We start from the raw sequence: 22440 nt of genomic DNA on the forward strand, positions 1-22440 counted from the left end.
TCATCTCATTCCAATTAAAATGGCTTATGTCCAGAAGACAAGCAATACCAAATGCTGGTAAGCTTGTGAAGAAAAGAGAACTCTTGTACACTGTTGGTAGGAACATAAATTAGTACAACCATTGTGGAGAACAATTCTGAAGCTTCTCGAAAAACTAAAAATAGAGCTGCCATATGATCCAACAATTCCACTTCTAGATATATACCATGGAGAAGGAAAATCAGTGTATCAAAGAGGTATCTACACTCCCAGGTTTATTGGCAGCACTGTTCACAATAACCAAGATTTGGAAGCAACCTAAGTATCCATCAACAGATGAATGAATAAAGAAAATATGGTGCTTATACACAATGGAGTACTATTCAGCCGTAAAAATAACGAGATCCTGTCATTTGCAACAACATGGATAGAACTGGAGGTCATTATGCTAAGTGAAATAAACCATGCACAGAAAGACAAACATCACATGTTCTCATTTATTTGTGGGGATCTAAAAATCAAAACCATTGAACTAGTGGAGATAGAGAGTAGAAGGATGGTTTCCAGAAGCTGGGAAGGGTGGTGGGGGATGGGGTATAGGTAGGAATGATTAATGGGTAGCAAAAAAATTAGCAAGATAGAATAAGATCTAGTATTTGATAGCACAACAGGGTGACTATAGTCAAAAATAATGTAATTGTAGAGTTTAAAATAACTAAAAGTGTAATTTGATTGTTTGTAACACAAGGGATAAGTGCTTGAAGGGATAGACACCTGATTTTACATGGGATTATTATGCGTTGCTCACCTATATCAAAACATCTTGGGTACCCCATAAATATATACACAAACTACCTATAAAAATTAAAATTAAAAATTAAAAAACACCAAACATCAAAAAAATTAAGAAGAAGAAATAAAAGTTTTTGGATGGAACTGGAAGCCATTATCCTAAGTAAAGTAACTCAGGAATGGAAAACCAAATACCACATGTTATTACTTGTAAGCTGGAGCTAAGCTATGGGTATGCAAAGACATACAGAGTAGTATAATGGACATTGGAGACTTAAAAGGGAGAAGGCTGAGGGGGAAGGTGAGGGACGAAAAATCACCTATGGTACACTCTTTGGGTGACAAGTATACTAGAAGCCCAGACTTCACTACTATATAACTCATGCACGTAACCAAAAGCTACTTGTACCCCCAAAGCTATTGAAATTTTAAAAATTTTAAAAAAGAAAATAAAAGTTTTGATTAGGCCAGTAAATTGGGAAAGTTATAGATATAGTGTGACCTATCTCAGTAAATTATTTTAATATCTGAGTATTACCTGTCTGAAATACAAGGTAATTAATTAATAGTCATTAGTAACATTAATAACTGTTCAAATCATCATACAATCCTATTGTTTAATTGTTTTAAAAACTTGAGATATTGCCCTCTTTAGGGCATCTTTTTAGAATTCTGTCCCAGGTTCTGACTTGTTCAAGTTTCACTAATATAACAAATAGACCATATAGCTTACCTTACACAAATTAAAATACAAATTTTTGAGGCCGGACACGGTGGCTCACGCCTGTAATCCCAGCACTTTGGGAGGCCGAGGCGGGTGGATCACAAGGTCAGGAGATCAAGACCATCCTGGCCAATGTGGTGAAACCGTGTCTCTACTAAAAATACAGAAATTAGCCGGATGTGGTGGTGCATGCCTGTAATCCCAGCTACTCAGGAGGCCGAGGCAGAAGAATAGCTTGAACCAGGGAGTCGGAGGTTGCAGTGAACAGAGATCACGCTCTACCTTCCAGTCTGGGTGACAGAGCGAGACTCTGTCTCAAAAAAAGAAAAAAAAAACAAACTTTTGAATCATTTTGATTGAAACATTCACATGAAATATTCAAGTGAAATATGAAGGACTAATATGAATTCTTACATTTAGGGTTGAATTTTTCATACAGAATTCTTACAGTAAGGTTGAATTTTTCATACAGAAAAAGGTAGAAAAGAGGTTGAAGATGAGTCAGTGTTCAATGGATAACACTTGCTGGTGTCTTATTGGTAGAAAGGAAGATGAAGATGTGCCAGTTGTTCCCAACCTGTGAGCTCTGGTCACTTGAGGGGACTGTGGGTTTGTTGCAAGAGGTCTGTGAATAGACAGTGTACATGTATATATATTAGAGACTATCTTACAGGACAAAGTTGGAAGCTGCTGATTTAGATTATGTAATTGACTATCTATTTATTTTGACCCAATGGTGTTAATGGCTTTTCTAAAATCAACTTGGATCAAACAGAATTATTACTACTCTTCTGTATTGTGGCTGCTAATGCTACTTATTTTTGTCTAGAATGTATTATAGGTTCATGGTAAGAGTTCAGGTTCTTCTTTTTTTGTGTGTAGAAGTCCAATTCTTCTAACACCATTTGTTGGAAAGACTTTTTCTCTGGAGATGTCCTGGCATCTTTGTTGGAAATCAATTGGCCATATATGTGTAGGTCTATTTCTAGACTTTCTGTTCTGCACAATCAATCAGTATATCCTTATATCAGTACCACAGTCTTGAGTACTGTGGTTTTATAGTAAATCGTGTAATAAAGTCTTGTGAACCCTCCAGCTTTATTCTTCTTTTAAAAAATTGTTTGACTGTCCTAGCCATTTTTCTTCTTGAGAATGTACCTGTTAATTTATAATTTTTAAAAAGCCTTCTAGATTTTTTATTAGGATTGAATTGAATCTGTAGAACATTTGGGGTAAAAATAATGTGCTAACAATATTGAATGTTCCAATTCATTAATATAGTGTCTTTTCCATTTATTTAGTCCTTCTTTAGTTTCTCTCAAATGTTCCATAGCTTTTAGCATACAATTCTTACACATATCTTGTTAATTTAACCTTCAAAAATTCATGGTTTTAATCCTGTTGTAAAATGTTTAATTCCAATTGTTTGTTGCTAGTATGTAGAAATACAACTGAATTTTGTAAATTGACCTTGTCTTCTGCATCCTTGCTAAACTCAATTATTATTACTAGCAGCCTTTTTGTAGACTTTTTGGGACTTTCTACATAAATGGCATTGTGAAGTGAAGACTTACTGTGCTATATAATGTTAACAAATATTGAGAGTGCCTTGTCTTTAGTGTTAGGGGAAAAGCATTCAGTCTTTCGCCATTAAGTATAATATTAGCTATAGGCTTTTCTGTAGATGCTTCTATTAGGTTAAGTTCCCTTGTCTTTTTTTTTTTGAGACAGAGTGTCGCTCTGTCGCCCAGGCTGGAGTGCAGTGGCGCAATCTTGGCTCACTGTAACCTCCACCTCCTGGGTTCAAGTGATTCTCCTGCCTCAGCCTCCTGAGTAGCTGGGACTACAGATGCCTGCCACCACAGATGGTGACTAATTTTTGTATTTTCAGTAGAGATGGGGTTTCACCATGCTGGCCAGATGGTCTCCATCTCCTGACCTTGTGATCCACCTGCCTCAGCCTCCCAAAGAAGTTCCCTTCTATAACTAGTTTGTTGAGAGTCTTCATCATAATTGGGTATTGAATTTTATCAAATTCCTTTTCTGAAGATGATTGCATTTTCTTTTTTAGTTGGGTAGTATAGTGAATTACACTGGCTGATTGTGTAGTGTTTCCTTCCTGTGATAAACCAGATTGTGACGTATTATCCTTTTAATAAATGGCTGGAACACATTTGCAAATATTTTCTTAAGAACTTTTGCATATGTATTCCCAAAGGATTTTGGCCTGTAAGGTTGTTGAGTTTTGGCATCAAGGTAATGCTTACATGACAAAATGAGTTTTGAAGTTGTTTCTTCCTCTTCTGTTTCCTAGAAAAGATGATACACAATCATTATTTCACCCTTAAGTGTTTGGTAGAGCTCATGAGTGAAGCCATTTAGGCCAAGAGTTTTGTTTCTGGGAAGGTTTTTTGTAAAACGTTGAATTCAGTTTCCTTAACAGATAAAGGGCTATTCAGGTTATCTTTTTGTTAATGAGTTTTGGTAGTTTGCATCTTTCACAAAATTTGTTTATTTCATCTCAGTTGTCCCTTCCTTCATTCTTGATACTGGCATTTATTTCTTTTTCTCCCTCTGGACCAGTCTGGCTGGAGATTTTATTTATTTTTCTATTGCTTTTTCTGTTTTCAATTCCTGTGATCTTTGCTTTCCATACTATATTTTTTTCTATATGATTTAGATTTAATTTATCTTTTTAGTATCTTAAGGTGGAAACGTTAAACTATTTAAGGACTTTTTTTAATGTAAGCATTTAGCACTACAAATTTTTCTCAAAGCACTAATTTAGCTGGGTCCAACACATTTGTTTTTTTTTTTTTTTTTTTGGACAAGGGGTGGGTCTGTCCCCCGGGCTGGAGTACAGTGGCCAGATCTCAGCTCACTGCAAGCTCCACCTCCCGGGTTCACGCCATTCTCCTGCCTCAGCCTCCCGAGTCGCTGGGACTACCAGCGCCTTCGACCTCGCCCGGCTGGTTTTTTGTATTTTTTAGTAGAGACGGGGTTTCACCATGTTCGCCAGGATGGTCTCGATCTCCTGACCTCGTGATCCGCCCGTCTCGGCCTCCCAAGTGCTGGGATTACAGGCTTGAGCCACCGCGCCCGGCCCCAACACATTTTATATATTGTTTTTATTTTCAGCCCATTTAAATATTTTCTCATTTCTCTTGTAAATTTCTTTTTCACCCATGGATTATTTAGAAGTATGTTGTTTAGTTACCACCTATTTGGGGATTTGTCAGGTGTCTTTCTTGTGTTTATTTCTAGTTTAATTCCATTGCGGTTGAGGAACATACTCTGTATGATTTCAGTTCTTTTCAGTTAGTGAGAATTTGTTCGATGGCTCAGAATATGGTCTACTTTGATTAATGCTCCATGTGCATTTGGAAAGAGTGCATAGTCTTTAGTTAAGTATTGTTTTGTAAATATCAATTAGGTCAAATTGGTTGATGATGTCGTTGTTCATGTCTTCTGTATTCTTACTAATTTCTACTTGTTCTGTTGAATCCTGAAAGAAGACTGTTGAAGTCTCCAAGTATAAGTTAGATTTGTCTGTATTTTCGTTCAGTTCTGTTAGTTTTTCTGTTTGTTTTGTTGTGTTTTTGAGGCAGAGTCTTGTCCTGTCGCTCAGGCTGGAATGCAATGTGCCATCTTGGCTCATTGCAACCTCCGCCTCCTGGTTTCAAGCAATTCTCATGCCTCAGCCTCCCAAGTAGCTAGGATTACAGGCATGTGCCACCATACCCAGCTAATTGTATTTTCAGTAGAGACAGGGTTTTGCCATGTTGGCCCCGCTGGTCTCAAACTCCTGGCCTCAAGTGGTTTGTCTGCCTTGGCCTCCCAAAATGCTAGGATTACAGGTGTAAGCCAACCCACCTCACCAAAGTTCTGTTAGTTTTTATTTTATGTATTTTCCATGTTTATTTTTGGGTACATGATACGGGTTGAATTTTGTTTCCAAAAAGATGTGTTAAAGTCCTAACCTCCTGGTACCTATGAATGTGACCTTATTCATAAATAGGGTCTTTGAAGATGTAATCAAGTTAAGATGAGGCATTAGGGTGGGCCCAAATCCAATATGACTGGTGTTCTTGTATGAAAACATCATATAAAGACAGACATACAGGGAGAGAACACTATATGTTGATGGAAGCAGATATTAGAGTTGTGTTGCTGCAAGCCAAGGAACAACTGGGCCTACCAGAACCTGGAACAGGCAAGAAAGATTCTCCTCTAGAGGCTTCAAAGAGAGCATGAACCTGTAAACAACTTGATTTCAGAATTCTAGCCTCCAGAAATGTGAGACAATAAGATTATATTGTTTTAAGCCACCTAGTTTGTGATGTTTTGTTATACGAGCCCTAGGAAACTAATACAGTGCATACACTCTTCAAATTGTTATGTTTTCTTGATAAAATAATTCATTTTTCATTATGCAATGTCCTTCTTTATATTTAGTAATATTTCATGTTCTGAAATCTACTTATTCTGATGTTAATATCCCATGAGGGCATTATTTTATTACTTGCAGCATTTTTTTTTCTATTATTTTAAGAACCCTGTCTATGGCTTTATATTTAACATTTTTTTTATGGACAACATATAATAGAACCTTGCTTTCATGCCTAATCAGACAATCTCTGCATTTTAATTGGGGTGTTGAGGTCATTTACATTTAATGTAATTTTTTATATGATTGGCTTAAATCTACCTTCTTGCTGGTTTTTATTCTACATATCAGTTCTTTGTACTTTATGTGCTTCTTTTAGATTATTTTTATGATTCTATTTTATCTGAGATAGGAGAACAGTATAGGCTCGGATATGAATAAGATTTTCTGCCCAGGGAAGTATATGCTTCTTCTTATGTCACGTAGTTAGTGTGGGGAGTTCAGTCAATCTGGTCAATAGATGAGCTTAGTTAGGTTTGTTATTCTTATTATTACCTTAAAATACAGTACAAACTTCAAATTCCTCTGTAAGAATTTGGCGTGGGTGGTGGATGTCTTTTCTCACTCTTCTTGCTCTACTCTCTAGCTGACCCTCTATGCCTGTGCCACAGAGACATTTTTCTATGTACTTTTCTGGGTTTTTTTCTAGAAGTAGATTGCTGTTGTTGGTAACTCAGTTCCAGGCTTGTTGGGGGGTAGATAGGGTAGCTCCTCAGTTCTCTTGATTCATCCTCATTCTTAAGTAGATCCCATTTAAATGGTCATCAGGGATGGACCTTCTCAGTGTTCTTGCGTCTACCCCTCATGGCATCCACAGGAAAGAATTTCCTATCCTTCTTCCAGTAGTAGCAGACCTCTTCTTTGCATCAGTGCAGGACATGTCTTCCTGAAAGGGCTTTTGCTTTTACCCTACTCCAGAAGCAGCGGATCTTTGCCTGGGTCCTAGGGGTGGTACACAGGGTTTTCTATCCCTCTTCCTGCAGTAGATTTGTTTTGCTCCCACTCTTTCCCCATGTGCAAGTTGATACTCGCTTAGTCCCTGGCATGAGAGTTTGGTGTTCCTCTCCCATCAGCTTAAGGATTTTGATTCCTATAAGAGAAAGATTAGGGGAATGAGATTGTGTTTTGTTGCCATTCCCAGTAACTGTAAATCATATCCTGTGTGCCTGTGTCACCTAGAGAGCCCCTCCCTGGTTTTCTACCTTGCCTCAGTCATATTCTCTCTCATGAGCCACCTATAGAGGCCCATGGAAAAGAGCTTACAAGTGCATGCAAACTCCCTTGTGTTTCTAAGTTGATCTGTTCACCCAACAGTTCAACCCAACATTGGTATTTAGAAAATTCTTTATAAATAATTTTAGATTCTTCTTTCCTGCCTTTTTTTTTTTTTTTTTTTTTTTTAAAGACACAGTTTCACTCTTGTCGCTCAGACTGGAGTGCAAGGGCATGATCTTGGCTCACCGCAACCTCTGCCCTCTGGGTTCAAGCAATTCTCCTGCCTCAGCCTCCCGAGTAGCTGGTATTACAGGTGCCCTCCACCATGCCTGGCTAATTTTTGTATTTTTAGTAGAGAGGGGATTTCACCATGTTGGCCAGGCTGGTCTCAAACTCCTGACCTCCGGTGATCCACCCGCCTCGGCCTCCCAAAGTGCTGGGATTACAGGCATGAGCTACCACGCCTGGCCTTCTTCTTACCTACTTTTATGTTGACTACCTCTTCCTGCCATGTTTTGCCAAAATTATAGCAGTTTGTAAGAGGCCTGTAACTTTTTGGAATTTACTTCATTTGGTTGTCTTTTACCTCAGCTCTCTGGTTAGTACAAAAGTGGTTATCATCTTATAGTCTTTTTATTGTTATTAAAATGAGAGCAACATTCCTTGATACTTGCTACATTTTTATATGAAAGTAGAACTGTGTTATTCTTTGTGGTACTGAAATTGCCACGACTTTGTCCAGTGAGGTCTCTTTAAGAAGGGTATTATGTCCCTTAGATACAATCCCATTAATATTTGACAAATCCTTTGCCTTCTGGTACGACAAGTTGTCTGTCCCAGGCTGTTTTGTATATTTTCTGCCCCAGAATTAGAATCAACGATTTCTTTAAGGACCTCTGGTTCCTTTTAATAGGAAATGGTCAACTTAGCTAGCTTTTTAAATATGAAATTACCCATTTTGGATACATGGTTAATGGACTTCTTAGGCTTTTCTTTCTATGAATTGTCTAGTGCGTTCTTTGACATCCACATGTTGTTAAATCACTTTTTTAAAGGAGCTTCTTAAATTATGTCAAATTTGAATGTTTTAAAAAAGGTGCTCCATTTGGGAAAAGGAGTGTGGATGGTGGAACCATAGTTTTGCCATCTATTACCAGAATGAGGTAGTTTATAAACTTTATATTCTATTTTATAAGTGATTATAATCTCAATATTGATCTCAAAATTTGAAGAAATACCCTATATTTACCTTATGAATTAATTTCATTTTCTCTTGATGTGGTATCTTGAGGTTCTCCAGAGAAACAGAACCAATAGGAGATATCTATATATCTGTATCCAAAAAGAGATTTATTATGAGAAATTGGCTGATGTGATTAGGGAGGCTGAGAAGTCCCACAGTCTGCCATCTGCAGGCTGGAGACCCTGGAAAGCTGGTTGTGTAATTCATTGCAGGTCTAAAGGCCTGAGAACCAAGGGAGCTGATGGTGTAAATCCCAGACTGACAACAGGAAAAGATGAGATGAGCTGTCTCAGCTTCAGCAGTGAGATAGGAAAAAACAGGCAAATTCCTCCTTTCTCTGCATTTTGTTCTATTCAGATCCTCAACAGATTGGATGATGCCCACCCACACTGGAGAAGGAAATCTATACTGAGTCCACCAGTTTAAAGGCTAATCTCACCTGGAAACATCTTCATAGACATACCAAGAAATAATGCTTAATCTGTGCACCCTGTGCCCCAGTCAAGTTGACACATAAAATTAATTATTTCATATGATTTGTGTTACATAAGGTTTTTTTTTTTCCAGTTGATAGTAACTTATAAATTGAACAGAGGATTTTTTGTTATATTTTTATGCTTACATTTTATTTCTTTTTGTCTTAAATCATAGAGGCAGCCCAAAACCTGTCCAGCTATTGCAGGTGCAGTGGTTTCTAAATCCGAGCTTCACTGACTTATTTCTAGTCCCTCATAAATATTGATTATCACTGTACTACAATTAAATGACTACATTTAATCCCCCACCCCACCAAGTAGATCAGATATATAGTTGTAGAGGGAAAAGTACAATAAAATTTTCATTTTAAAAAGGGTAAAATGTAAGTTCTCTATGTTGATGACTATCCCAACATATCCTCTTGCACAAGAAAATAAGGTAAATTTTAGATAGCACTTTTGAATCTCATCGGCCTTTATTTTTTGACTGATTTCTCCAGCAATGGAGCAAGGTTTTTGGTCAGCAATCTGGCTGCTCCAGTTTTATTCAACTAGTGGATTTTGCTTACCTTGAGAGCGGCACTGTGGAGGAATGTACAGGGGCTGGACTATTTTAGCAGGGTCTGCTTTTTGATATAAGGGCTTCATTTTGGGGATCGTCTTAGAGGTTGAATATCACTGACCTTCCTTGCCAGGACTGGGCTTTTTCTAGGAATACAACTGCAATGTAACTGCCTGTCAGGCCTCACATTGCTAATAATCAACTCCAAAAGTGTTATCAACATTTGCCAGCTCTTATGTATGACCCATGGCTATTCTTAAGTCATGATAATTATTAGAGTCTCTTCTGTTGCACTTATGGAATCATTAGAGATTATCTTCTTAAATTGATTCCAGTTGCCCTGTTTCTTCTGAAAGCTACCACATAGGCTCGTTTACATTTGCCAAACAATATTTTATCTCTTTGTTTGATATTTGAAGTCCACTATAGTTTTAAAATGCCTTACAACTCAGATGTCTGCCTGTCTCTGTGTTCTTTAACATAATTTTTAAAATCAATCTCTCTTCATCCATTTCCCCCCTACACTTCCTGGCCTCAGATAACCACCAGTCTAACTCTTCATCTTTATGAGATCCACTTTTTTTTAGCTTCAAAATATGAGTGAGAATATGTGATATTTATCTTTCTGTGCTTGGCTTATTTCACTTAACATAATGCCTCTAGTTCCATCCATACCTTGTATATTGACATCTTTAACTTATCCTTCTTTGTGTCTAATTTTTGTATTAAGATTTAGTATTTTTCCCGCCCAAGGTGGTGGCTCATGGCTGTAATCCCAGCACTTTGGAAGGCTGAGGAGGGAGTATTGCTTGAGGCCAGGAGTTCAAGGCCAGCCTGGGTCTACAAAAAACTAAAAGAATTATGTCGGTGTGGTAGCATGTGCCTGTAGTCCTAGCTGCTCAGGAGGCTGAGGCAGAAGGATCGTTTGAGCCTAGGAGTTCGAGGCTGCAGTGAGCTATGGCTACATCACTGCATGTGAGCCTGGGTAACAGAGTGAGAGCCTGTCTCTAAATAAATAAACATATTTTTAAAAAGATTTACTATTTTCCCAAAAAGCAGTTTATTAGTCTAAAACAGAATAAAATAACTATTTTTACTAATCTTTATGGATTTGGAATCCTCCTTGCTTTTTATAATCATGATATTTTGTTGTGCTTCGCATGCATATCGTTGAAATATTTAGTGCCATTAGCCCAGGCTTAAGCTAAACAATAAGCACACAGTTTTTCCCAACTCAGCGTTGAACAAAACAGCATACACACACACACACACACACACACACACACACAGAGAGAGAGAGAGAGAGTGTTAGTTTCTGAAATCAGAACTAGTTTTATTATATTCCGATGACTTTCAAAGCAAATAGAAAATGAGTTTCAAAAGCTGAATGTTTCTCAAGTAGTTCCCAATTTTGTTTTATGTTTCTGGTTTATAGAAGCTAGCAGAACATTAATATGTGTGCTGCTAATGACCTGTCTTAAAAGCATATAGATTTATTTGATTTTAATGGCCTTAACTGGTTTGTTAAGTGGGCAGGTGAATATATCTGCAAATGCATAGATTTTGTTATATCTGCATTCTTTATCATTTTCATAATAACTTAAAACATGTTTATTAATTATACTTGGATTTTTTGGACTGTTTATTGGGTTGTTATAGGCATTTAGCTCAGCAGTGGCATTGGATTAATAGATTATTTTTAACAGTTTATGTGACTTTCTCAAAATGAGATAAACACCTATAGAAAAATTACTTAATACTTACTGTGTAGCTGAATAATATAGAACTATGAAGACATCACTAGTAAATCTATCAGTGCAAGCATTTGAAATGATTTAGTTTCTACATAGGTACAATAAGTAAAATGGAATACTTTCTTTTTCCCAAGATGTGTTTGTTAAATTGAAATGGTATAGTGAGTATATATCTAATGCCACTCGTAAGAAAGTGTGTTTTCAAGGGATTAAAAAGTGTTCTGGTACTTGAAAACAAAAGTGCTTATTTGTTAGCTCTAAAAGCCACAGTGGTGTGCTGATGAAATTTTTTTCTTGACAGTATTAAATAAAATCTAGAGCATGTGAGGATAAGTGCCAAACCATTTCAGCCGTATATAGCATATAACGAAATACCCTAAAAGCCAAGGTTGAGTGAAAATGCTGATCAGGCTGCTTGTTATACTTGTCATTTAGATAAAAGAGCTGCTACAATTGAAACAAAGTAGTTGCTGCACCCCCTGACAGTGGCAATGTTGCTGAAATGACAGACACTATTTATTTATTTATTTATTTATTTATTTTCTTCACTAGAGTAGTTGGGGAGGAAGACAGGTGATGGAGACACTGGGAATCAAATTCATTGGCTTCTCTAAAAAGCCTCAGCAACACAGAAAATTAAGGGCTCTCATTTGGGTTCACAGAAAAGATAGAAAAGAAAAAATAGAAAAGTTAAAAGGAAGATAAGGCAATAAACTTTGGTGACAGCATTTATCTTTTTTGTTTACTTTTTTTAAAAAAACTGTATTTGCCAAGCATGTTTTGATGTCCCCAAGATAAAATATGCTTTTTTAAAATTTTTTGATGCCTTCTTCTAAGGTAATATCCACAGACATTATATAGGTAGGGATAAAAACTTTAATAGTATTTTTTCAAAAGAGCATTTAATCTAAAGCTCCCATGAAAGGATTCTAATGGCCTTGCAGAGGCAGCGTACCAGTTCACACAACCCAAATCACTCTGGGATTTGCTAGTCAGTTTGGTTGGAGGTGGCTTTTAATCTTGCTGCTGCCACTGGCTGGTAACCAACCACTGATAGTCATTTACTTTCTCCCGAACTGTTTTTTTCACCTGCAAATTGGGAATGCTAATTGGTCTGTGTATTAAGAGTTGTTGTAAAGATAATGAGGTGATTTATGTAAGATTTGTAGAACCTTTGCTTATATTCAGCAAATAGTAGCACTGTCATCAGATAAAATGGCACCTTTGACATGTATATCATAGTTTTTTCCTGGAGTCTTCTCAAACCAAATCATTATTCCCTAATCAAGAATGACTGTCTTTTATGATGTAACATTTCCTGATAGTATGTCCTCTTTTATTCTCTGAATTTGAAATTTGTTTAATCTGTTAACATATATCAGATGCTTGGTGATATTCTGTCCTTTAACCTGACATTTTTATAGCATAGAAGAACACTGAGTTCAGCCATCTTGTATTCTATTCCTTGCTAGTTTTTTTCCCTCACTTTGCAGTGGTTTTCTTTTGTTTCCTGTGGCCTAGCCTACTTTTAGGGAAGAATGAAATAACATATAACTTCTAATTGCATACACCTTCTTCAGTACTGTCAGGAAGACTTTACCTGTCATCACAAAATTAAAGAATGTTTCTGATTTCCCTGTCATATCAAATGAAGATTACATTGGCGGATGACTTTCGGCCAGTCATCAGGATCCTAAGCAGGGTTGCAAAGTAGTCCTACTCTTTTGCCTCCCCTTCCTAAGCTTCTTTTCACGTTTGACATCTTTTCTTCACTCTTCTGCTTACCCACAAAATGTATCTTGATGAAATATTATGCTTTAGCATTTTCAAGCACCTTATTTCTTAGTATTTTGGTTTAGAGTTACCTTTTTTCCCTTTTCTTTAACCCCAGTCTTTTCTGCTTCTCATCTCCAAATGTTGGAGTTCAGTGGTTTTCCAAAGAAAGCCTTTACAGAAAGGTGTGAAAAACTCCTTGAGACTTTTGGGTTTTAAAAGAGAAGTTAGCTAAGACAATCAAATCTCTGCTTTGTAAAAAATCTGAGACTTCTTGTCAATTTCCCAGAACTTTCTTACCTTCAATTACTGTACGTATGGTCCAGTAGTTTGGAATTTCATTTCTGAAAGGTATAAATTGATATAAATTGTAATCATTCATACATAAATTTCAAAAGGAAAGAAGGAATTATAGTTATGGTAATAACTGCATTAATAGCAGCTACACTTGTTAGTTTCTTTTTGTTTGTTTGTTTGTTTGTTTGTTTGTTTGTTTTTGTCAGGAGCGCTTCTAAGTGTTTTACTTACATTGGCCTTTAAATCAACCTGTTAAGTAAAGAAATGTTTGAAAAATTGAGATTACAGCAAATTTTTGAAGTTAGGAAAACCAACTTGTAATACAATAGTTTTAAATACATAACATGGCCCAGAGAAGGGCTTTTGAGTACTAGGTTTGAGTCTTCTAGATTTATGTTGATTTTGAGCTAGATAATTCATTTCTTTATTATTAAAATAGAAATATCAAGATTACCTATTTATTATGATAATGTATAATAATGTTTAATAAATTACAAAATGTAAGCTGGAGGTATTATTCTTAATTAGATAACTTCAGGTAAGAGTTCCTAAAATTTTAATAAAGAAAGAAAAAACAGGTACCTTTTCTTTTACAGCTAACTTTTATTAATAATTAGACCAAAGTCTGTTACGTGCTTTTAAAGGAGTCTGTTAATTCAAACTGTTTGTTTTTAAATAATGTAGTAGGAGATGATTATAAGTAGCCTGATATTTCTTACGCTTTTCATAGTAAAATTTGGAGGCCCATGGATTTTTGAAAAGTAATTTTGTTTTGATTATGTTCTTAAGGTAGTAATATTCATTGATGGGGACTACTGTGTACTCTTAGGCTTCTTACAGATCATCCACAGTACTACATGTTCTTATCCTGCTTTGTCTTTAGAGGATTGTGATGTTTAATCATAGTCTTTCCTAATAGACACCACTAATTTCATCAGGCTTACTTAGTGCCTTTTTTATTAAATATTCTTCGTCAAATAACCTGAAAAAAAATTATTATCATTATTATTATGTACCAGGCACTGAACAGATCACTTTATATGCAGGGATTTTGTTAACTAGTGAAGTTACTTCTCAAAGAAGGTAACAAAAAATGTTTTTTTAATTGCAGTCTTCTCACAAAATTAATTTTTAAAGTTTTATTTTACATATCCTTTTTTGAAAGATATCATTACTGTCTCATAAGCAGAGTACTTATCATTCTACTACAGATGTCAACTTTGCTGTTTGTGAAATTATTAAAATATCCTAAATATGTGATTTTTAGCTATTCATACTAATTTCAGGAGTTTTGGTTTTCTTTAATTTGTCTTTTCCCACTTTAATCTAAGTTTTTGTTTCTGTTTTTTGTTTTGTTTGAGACAGGGTCTCACTCTGTCACCCAGGCTGAGTACAGTGGCACGATTACAGCTCACTGCAGCCTCAACCTCCTGGATTCAAGCGATCCTCCCAAGTAGCTGGGACTACAGGCGCACACCACCATGTCCATCTGATTTCTGATTTTTTGTAGAGACAGGATCTCACCGTTTTGCCCAGGCTGGTCTCAAATTCCTGGGCTCAAGTTATTCTCCTGCTTCAGCCTGCCAAAATGCTGAGGTTACAGACAGAGCCATTGCGCCTGTCCTTTATTTACATTTTTAACATAATATTTTGTTGTTAGACCTAATACTCTAACTTTCAAGTTATTCTATTCTTTTACTTAAACCTGTTTTTCATTGTATTGTGATTGAGATTTTTTCTTAGTCTGTAGAGTTAAGAAAACCTTCTATAATTCTATTTATTTGTTAGCTTTTTATAGTGTTTAAAATTATTTTTCTGTCTTCTAGAGCTATTTGTGTTTACCTGGAATTATACCACTTTTATACTCTCTAATCAATATTTATTTTACTGATTTTTTAAATGAAATTATGACCATTTTAATGGCCAGTATTTTGAGTCACTTTCCTTTAAAATCTTGCTTTTAAGAAAATACTTTGTCAGGCTTATTAAATTGTACAGTAAGCTCTATGTAGGATGATGGTGCTAGCATCTTCCCGAACTGACTTAATAATTTTGACTCTTAATATACTATATAAGTAAGAGGATTCATCAGCATTTACTTTTCATCCTTTTGCAGAGATGAATAAACATCTTGAAATGCTGATTTAGACAATGTTTTAAAAATGCTTTGATGCACTTTGGTATATGACTGACTCTTGCTTAGTTAAATGTTTTGCAGCATTATAACATAGTTGAATTCAGCTCATCTTTTAAAGCAGTTGTCAGAAAAATATGGGCCAGCATGGTAGAATGTATTAGCTCAATACATTGTCTCCATTTTATTATGAAGCTGCTGAGGAAGCTGTGATATACAGCACTGTCATTACAGATCTATTGTTAGGATGGTTCCACAGTCTTCTTTGCACTGCCATTAATTTATAGCAGTAAACAATATGTAGCCTTCCAACTGCAGCAAAGCAGAATCTTTTAATGAGGTGGATGTTATTACCACAATAAATCAGTGCTTTCGCGTAATGTATAATTCAATGTGTGTATTCCCACTGTAACTTCTCTGAGTAAGCTGATAGTGTATCATTGTCATTGCACAGCTCCACTGGCCTTTTTTTTTTAACTTTCTCTTATTTGGGGACTTCTTTTTTATATGCTTGCAAATAAATGTGGTATGTCTTGATAGCTGTCCTATAGCAGGCTTCAGAAACCAACTGTAACAATAACAGCGAAAATCAATACCGTGGGTTCTACCAATATGGATCTCTGCAAGATGCCATTTTTTTTCAGATGCTAGTGAAATCAATCCTAATTGGTTTTAGCATTATATTCAAGAAACGTGATTCTATAACTATTGATTTTGGGGTTTATTCATTTGGAGAGTAATAAAAATAGGAGCAGATAAAGTGAATACTTAATATGTTGCAGAACCATACAAAAGGAGCATTGATTCTATTTTTAATTCATATAATTTGTCTTCTAGTGATTTTATTTCTTCTCTCTTTTCTTTTCCATGGCTCATTCTTTAGGGGCAGCAACTAAAATACATTTAAAGGCATTTCAAATTGGTTTTGTAACAAAGAAAGAATCCTTGGAGTCAGCTCCATTCTTAACTGGCACATATTTATAAGTCAGATATGATTCTTTTGTACAGAAACTAATGCTTTAAAAGATAGCATTTAAATTAGTTTACTGTGAAACTGACTTAAAATAGTAATTAAAGATTTTTAAAATTTTGCTTGTAAAGGAAAACGTGCCTTAAAATATAATATTTATTAAAACCAAGCTATTGAAAGAGAGTGATGCCAAAGATAGTTTTGAAAAAATAGTTAATTTAATAAAGATAACCAAAATGATAAATTTAAGATGTTGCTTAAAATTATATAACATGAAAAGCAGTTTAAAACTGGTCTGAACATTGCTTCATTTTCAATAAAATATTTCTCAATGCATCCATTTTAAACCAATTATTTTTTATTTATTTATTTTAACATTTTCTCTACAAATAATCAGATATTTTCTTTCTCTTGTAAATAAGGAGTGATTAACTAATAGGTGTTCATAAATTATATAAGGCAAAAGACTGTTGTGTATCTTTTTTAAAATAAAGATTTATTTATTTGTTTGTTTGTTTAGAGACAGGATAGGGACTCCCTCCATCTCCCAGGCTGGAGTACAGTGGCACGATCATAGCTCACTGCAGGCTTTAAGGCGCCTGGGCTCATGTAATCCTCCTCCCTCAGCCTCCTGAGTAGCTGGGACTACAGGGACATGCCACTATGCCCAGCTGATTTTGAAAATTTTTTGTAGAAACAAGGTCTCACTGTGTTACACTCCTGGACTCAAGCGATCTCCCACCTCGACCTCCCAAAGCACTGGGATTGTAGGTGTGAACTACTGTACCTGGCCTTTGTATCTTATTAAGAGAAGTAATCTTAATATATCATCTCTTTTTCAGTGAATGGGTACTGAAACATTTTGAATAAAGAATAGAGATTTTCTAGAGATCAGAATGTTTTTTTGAGAATGAATTGTTACTTAAAGCAGTTGATCTTAACACTTTTTGAGCCTTACGCTCCTTTGAGACTCTCAAGCATATTCTCTGTGTCCTCATAAGGAAATGTACATGCATAGGCATGATCACACAGAATTTTGCCTGCTATTTAATGGAGTTCATGTATTAACTAAATGACAACAGCAGTAGCAACAATAAAGATACAGGTACCAACTAACATTTATTAAGCTTTATCTTATGCTAAGCAATTTGCTAAAGGCAATTATTTAATTCAAATTCTTTTACCCAAATTCTAAAAGATTATCTTAAAAACCATAGTTAGCATTCATTGAATGTTGTCAGGCATAGTTTGTTGGACTTTAATGTGCCTACTCATTTTTATCTTTCAAAACAACCTTCTGAATGAGTATTATTATCATTCTAGTGAGCTCAGGGTTTTGACCATGTTGCTATGTTGCTCTGGGACCTCTGCTGTAAAGTATTATTTTCCAGTATAAGTTCATAATCTGTCTACTATTCTTTTTTTTAACTATATATATATAGTTCATGCAGGCATATTTTTATCCTCTGGTTAAAGTATATACATATATATGTGTGTGTATATATGTGTGTGTGTGTGTGTGTATCCTATATAGTTATGTAGGCGTATTTTTATCCTTTGTTTTCACTCACACTAGTAGAAATTTCTAGTTATATCTTAACCCTATTTTCTCACAATTTCTTTCTTGTACTCCATCTTACCTATCTCCCAGTTTTGTTTCATTCTCTTCTAAGAACCCATTATAAGTCAGTCCTTCAGCTTTAAGATTCTGTTTCTGGTTGTTGCTTCTAATTAACTAAATGAGGTTTTATAGGTGCTTTCCAACGTGTTGTATATCTGATATTTGACTTCATGTAATTGTCTTTATGTGATGCTTATTATGGGTTGATTAAACACCTATGTTCCACTAAAACTAGACTTAACGGAGAAATGATGGGTTCATCCATTCACTTACTTATGTATTGTGTTTAACTTGTGTTGAAAAAAATTGCTTTTCTTTTTACTCCCAAAATGATACTGTGTTGCAGCTTAAATAGTATATATTTTTAAAATTCGCTTTTATACCCACCAGTAGGATACCATCACAAGACAGGAAGATGTGAAGGATGATTACATTCATGTATTCTTTGTTTTTCCCCTGCCTATTGGCAGCCAATAGGAGCTCTGAACCCAAAAAGAGCAGCATTCTTCGCAGAGCGTTATGAATCATGGGAAGACGATCAAGTTCCAAAGTTTCACTATGGTACTCATTACTCAACTGCAAGTTTTGTTCTTGCATGGCTGCTAAGAATAGTAAGTTCAATTTGAATAATACACCATGACTAAATAAATTCAATGTTGTGAAGGATATGCAAAAATTAGAACTCATCAGCATCTTTTTTTGAATACTAAAAAAGTCAGTTTAAATGATTGAAGTTCTAATTATAAATATCTCTATATCTCATTTGGCTTGTATTGCCTTAAAAATATTTCATCTGGAGTTGTATGAATTTTTTTTCTTAAATTTGCCCCTTCAGATGGTTGCTATCTTACCAGATTCCAAATTGTAGCATAAATTCTTTTAAAATCCAGTCTATTAAAATAAGAACTAAGTAAGTTGTTACTAACACAGACATGCATTTATATATTTTGGAAAGTTGCTCCAAATGGAATAAGGTAAGTTTGTTGGTAAAACTAAGGCTGTCGTGTATTGATAATATATTGGTTAAACAAGAAATGTTTCTGTGAAATTGAAAGGTAATTCATCTACTAGAAAGCAATGTCTTTGGGAAAGCATTAGCAGCACATCATTAATTAAAGCTTGTTAGAAGGATACAGGCAGACATAAATCCTAGAAGTAATTTATAGTGCTTAGCTAATTTCAAGCAATTATCCACTAATATGTGTTTAAGTGTTCTTTAACTAAGAGGAGGCTTTTAAATCATCCAAACATTTTTCTTTTCTTAATCATAAATTAAATATTGAGCCATAACAGTAGGAAAACTACATGCTGCACTATTCTCTGTACTACTATGAAGAAAATACATCTAATTTATGTCTGCATGATATTAATAAATTATTCTTGGAAAGGAAGGCTACCTGAAGAAAATGTTGCAAATACCAAATTTTTGAAATATTTAGAAATATTTCTTTTGAGGGAAAAATAACTTTAGAACATTAATGTAATAATTTGTATATAATTATCATTGTATACCTAGTTTATATTACTAGCTAGGACCTATTAGTCATTAAAATATTTAGTTCTAAGGATTTATAAAACCACATTTTATGCATGAGGGAACCTATGGATTTTTTTAATTGCTATTTTTTAGGAACCTTTTACAACTTATTTCCTAAATTTGCAAGGAGGCAAATTTGATCATGCAGATCGAACTTTTTCATCAATTTCCAGAGCTTGGCGAAACAGTCAGCGTGATACATCTGATATTAAGGTACAGAAATGTTTTGTTTTATTGTTGTTATTGCCAATGCATTACTTGTTAAATGAATGTTGAAAATTTTCTCTACTGCCATGCAACCCTATTTACTAAAGATAAATCTCAGAAGATAAGTCCTTAATTGAATGGCCAAGAATTATAGCATTTCTCTCTCTGTCTCTGTCTCTTGTCTTTCCCTGTGAGTTTTTGTAGTTGTTGTTTTGTTTTTGTTTGTTTGTTTGTTTGTTTGGAGACAGAGTCTTGCTCTGTCCTTCAGGCTGGTGTGCAATGGCGCGATCTCGGCTCACTGCCACCTCCGCCTCCAGTGTTCAAGCAATTCTCCTGCCTCAGCCTCCCGAGTAGCTGGGATTACAGGCGTCTGCCATAATGCATGGCTAGTTTTTTGTGTTTTTTTAGTAGAGACGGGGTTTCACCATGTTGACCAGACTGGTCTGGAACTCCTGACCTCAAGTGATCTGCCTGCCTCAGCCTCCCAAAGTGTTGGGATTGCAGGCGTGAGCCACTGCGCCTGGCCTCTCCCTGTAAGTTCTAAATGACTGTCTCTCTTCTATCAGAATCTCTCCCTCCTCACTCTCTGTCTTTTGTTGTAGAGTGTTTTTTCCCCCTTTCTCTTTAGAATCTTTCTGTTGAAGGGATAATAAGGTAGGTAGTGTGGATGTAAGGCATGTAAGGCACCATGCGTAATGGGATTCTGAACTTTTCTTTTGGAAACAAGGTCTCACTTTGTCCCTCAGGCTGGAAGTGCAGTGGCGCAATCACAATTCACTGTAGCCTCAACCTTGACCTTCCAGGCTCGAGTGATCCTCCTGCCTCAGCCTCCTGAGTAGCTGGGACCACAGGCATGTACCACCATACTAGGCTAATTTTTGGTTTTTTGTAAAGATGGGGTCTCCCTATGTTGCCCAGGCTGGTCTTGAACTGTTTTAAGCGATCTTCCTGCCTCAGCCACCCAAAGTGCTGGGATTACAGGTGTGAGCCACTGTGCCTGGCTGGAATTCCAAACTCAGTGAATAAAATTACTATAGTCTGAAAAATACCGTGAGAAAAATCTCAGACATAGATATTTAGATATCCTATGTACCAGTTCTTAAAATAATTGTGTTTTGCCTGCCACTGGTTCTAAACGCATACCTGACTTTGCTCAGTAAAGAATTCCATTATTAATAAAGCAAAATAAGAGTTATTCTATCTATATGCATGAAAGATCAAAGGATCAAAAACTTTGCACAGTAGCTAATATAATCCTTACTAGAATTTTGCTTTTTCCCCCAGAAATAGTCTTTTTTTTTTTTTTTTTTTTTTTTTACGTAGTGTCTTTTTCTGCAAGGTGTACTGTGTTAGATCTATTAAGTATAATGAGATATCCCTATGGTTTTGAAGTTCCTTATAATTCCATAGAGAAATATGACGTATATAAATAATTATACCATATGGGAGAAAATAAGTGCCAGATGAGAAATATTGGAGTCCAAAAGAAGAAAAGTTCTACTAATGTGTATGTTACTGTAGAGTGCTTAAAAATTTTTTCACTGTAATGATAATTGCATCTTGCTTTTAGGTATGATACTTTCAAGTCTACAAAATGTATTCACATCTTACTGTAGAGTACATTGCTTGTGTGAAAGATACTTTATTAAAGAAGATTCTATTGTATGCAAAATAATCTTTTATTGGGACATCTGCAGGGTTTTGATCTCACAAATAACATACTCTGATACACTCTTGAAAATTATATATCATATTCTTTAAAATCACCAGTAAATAGTTTTGAACTAGATGTGTAGATAAAATAAATAAGAGTAGTTAACAGATTTAATAATTTTGTTAAATTTTACCTCTAATCTCAAAGCTGTTTAATTACTTATATAACTCTTTTGAGAAATAATAAGAGAAATGAAAATATTGATAAGCCTGATATTTTGTTATGAAATTGAAGACTTATGTGTGGGGTTTTTTTCTTTCCAAATTCCTTGATTTGTTAAGCATCTCATGACCAAATTTTAACCTCATACCTACGTTTGCTACTAGAAATATAAACAAAAATGAAGTCATGAATTTGAGGATTGTTTTTTCCTGCTTTATAATAGCAATAGTAGATATCTTCAGCTTTCTGCCTCCATCTGTACTAGACATTCCTGTTCATTGCTTTGATGGACAGGAGGTACATATGATAGATGCTAGTAGTTTTGTTTTCTCTTCTTCCTGAATCTCAGCCTTTTTCTTTCAAGATTCTTTAATTAGTTTGTATTTGGTTTCATTTTCTCTAACAATTCTTTAAAATACCCTACCTGTAAAAAAAATAAAATAAAAAGAAACCTAAACAACTATAACATCAAAAGAAATCACCTGCTCTTCTTTACCTTTCTTCTTCCTTTTCTTATTATTCTTGTTTCATCACAAATAATATGGAGTCAAATCCAGCTCCCTCTTATGTTTGGAAGCTCAAAATTTTTTCAGAACTTACTTTGTGAGGCCTACTGATATTTTTCCACCAATGTGAATGTGTATATTCTCCTTCTTCTCTATCTCCACCCCCATGCCCTGATATCTGTAGGATAATAGGTAGGGCATTGATAAATTACCCCCATTTTTATGTTGATAACCAGCTAATTAGGGCCCTAAAACTTAGTGACTTTCAAATACTTTGACAACTATATAATATATGTTTATATAGGCTATTTAAACAACCTCCTATTG

The 22440-nt window shown here is 35.2% G+C and overlaps 1 protein-coding gene across 1 annotated transcript in view; it reads left to right on the top strand.

The window, feature by feature from the left end:
- The window catches only part of LRBA (LPS responsive beige-like anchor protein), a 621489-nt gene extending 601100 nt beyond the window's left edge, over window positions 1–20389 (top strand). The window contains exons 45-47 of the mRNA XM_017871033.1: window positions 18458–18598; window positions 19618–19737; window positions 20360–20389. Of these exons, the coding sequence (XP_017726522.1) occupies window positions 18458–18598; window positions 19618–19737; window positions 20360–20389 (291 nt within the window). The remainder of the gene's footprint in view (window positions 1–18457; window positions 18599–19617; window positions 19738–20359) is intronic.
- The last annotated feature ends 2051 nt before the right edge of the window (window positions 20390–22440 follow it).

This window comes from Rhinopithecus bieti, unplaced genomic scaffold (assembly GCF_001698545.2).
Source record: "Rhinopithecus bieti isolate Rb0 unplaced genomic scaffold, ASM169854v2 scaffold_3878, whole genome shotgun sequence".
NCBI classification, from domain to species: Eukaryota; Metazoa; Chordata; class Mammalia; order Primates; family Cercopithecidae; genus Rhinopithecus; species Rhinopithecus bieti.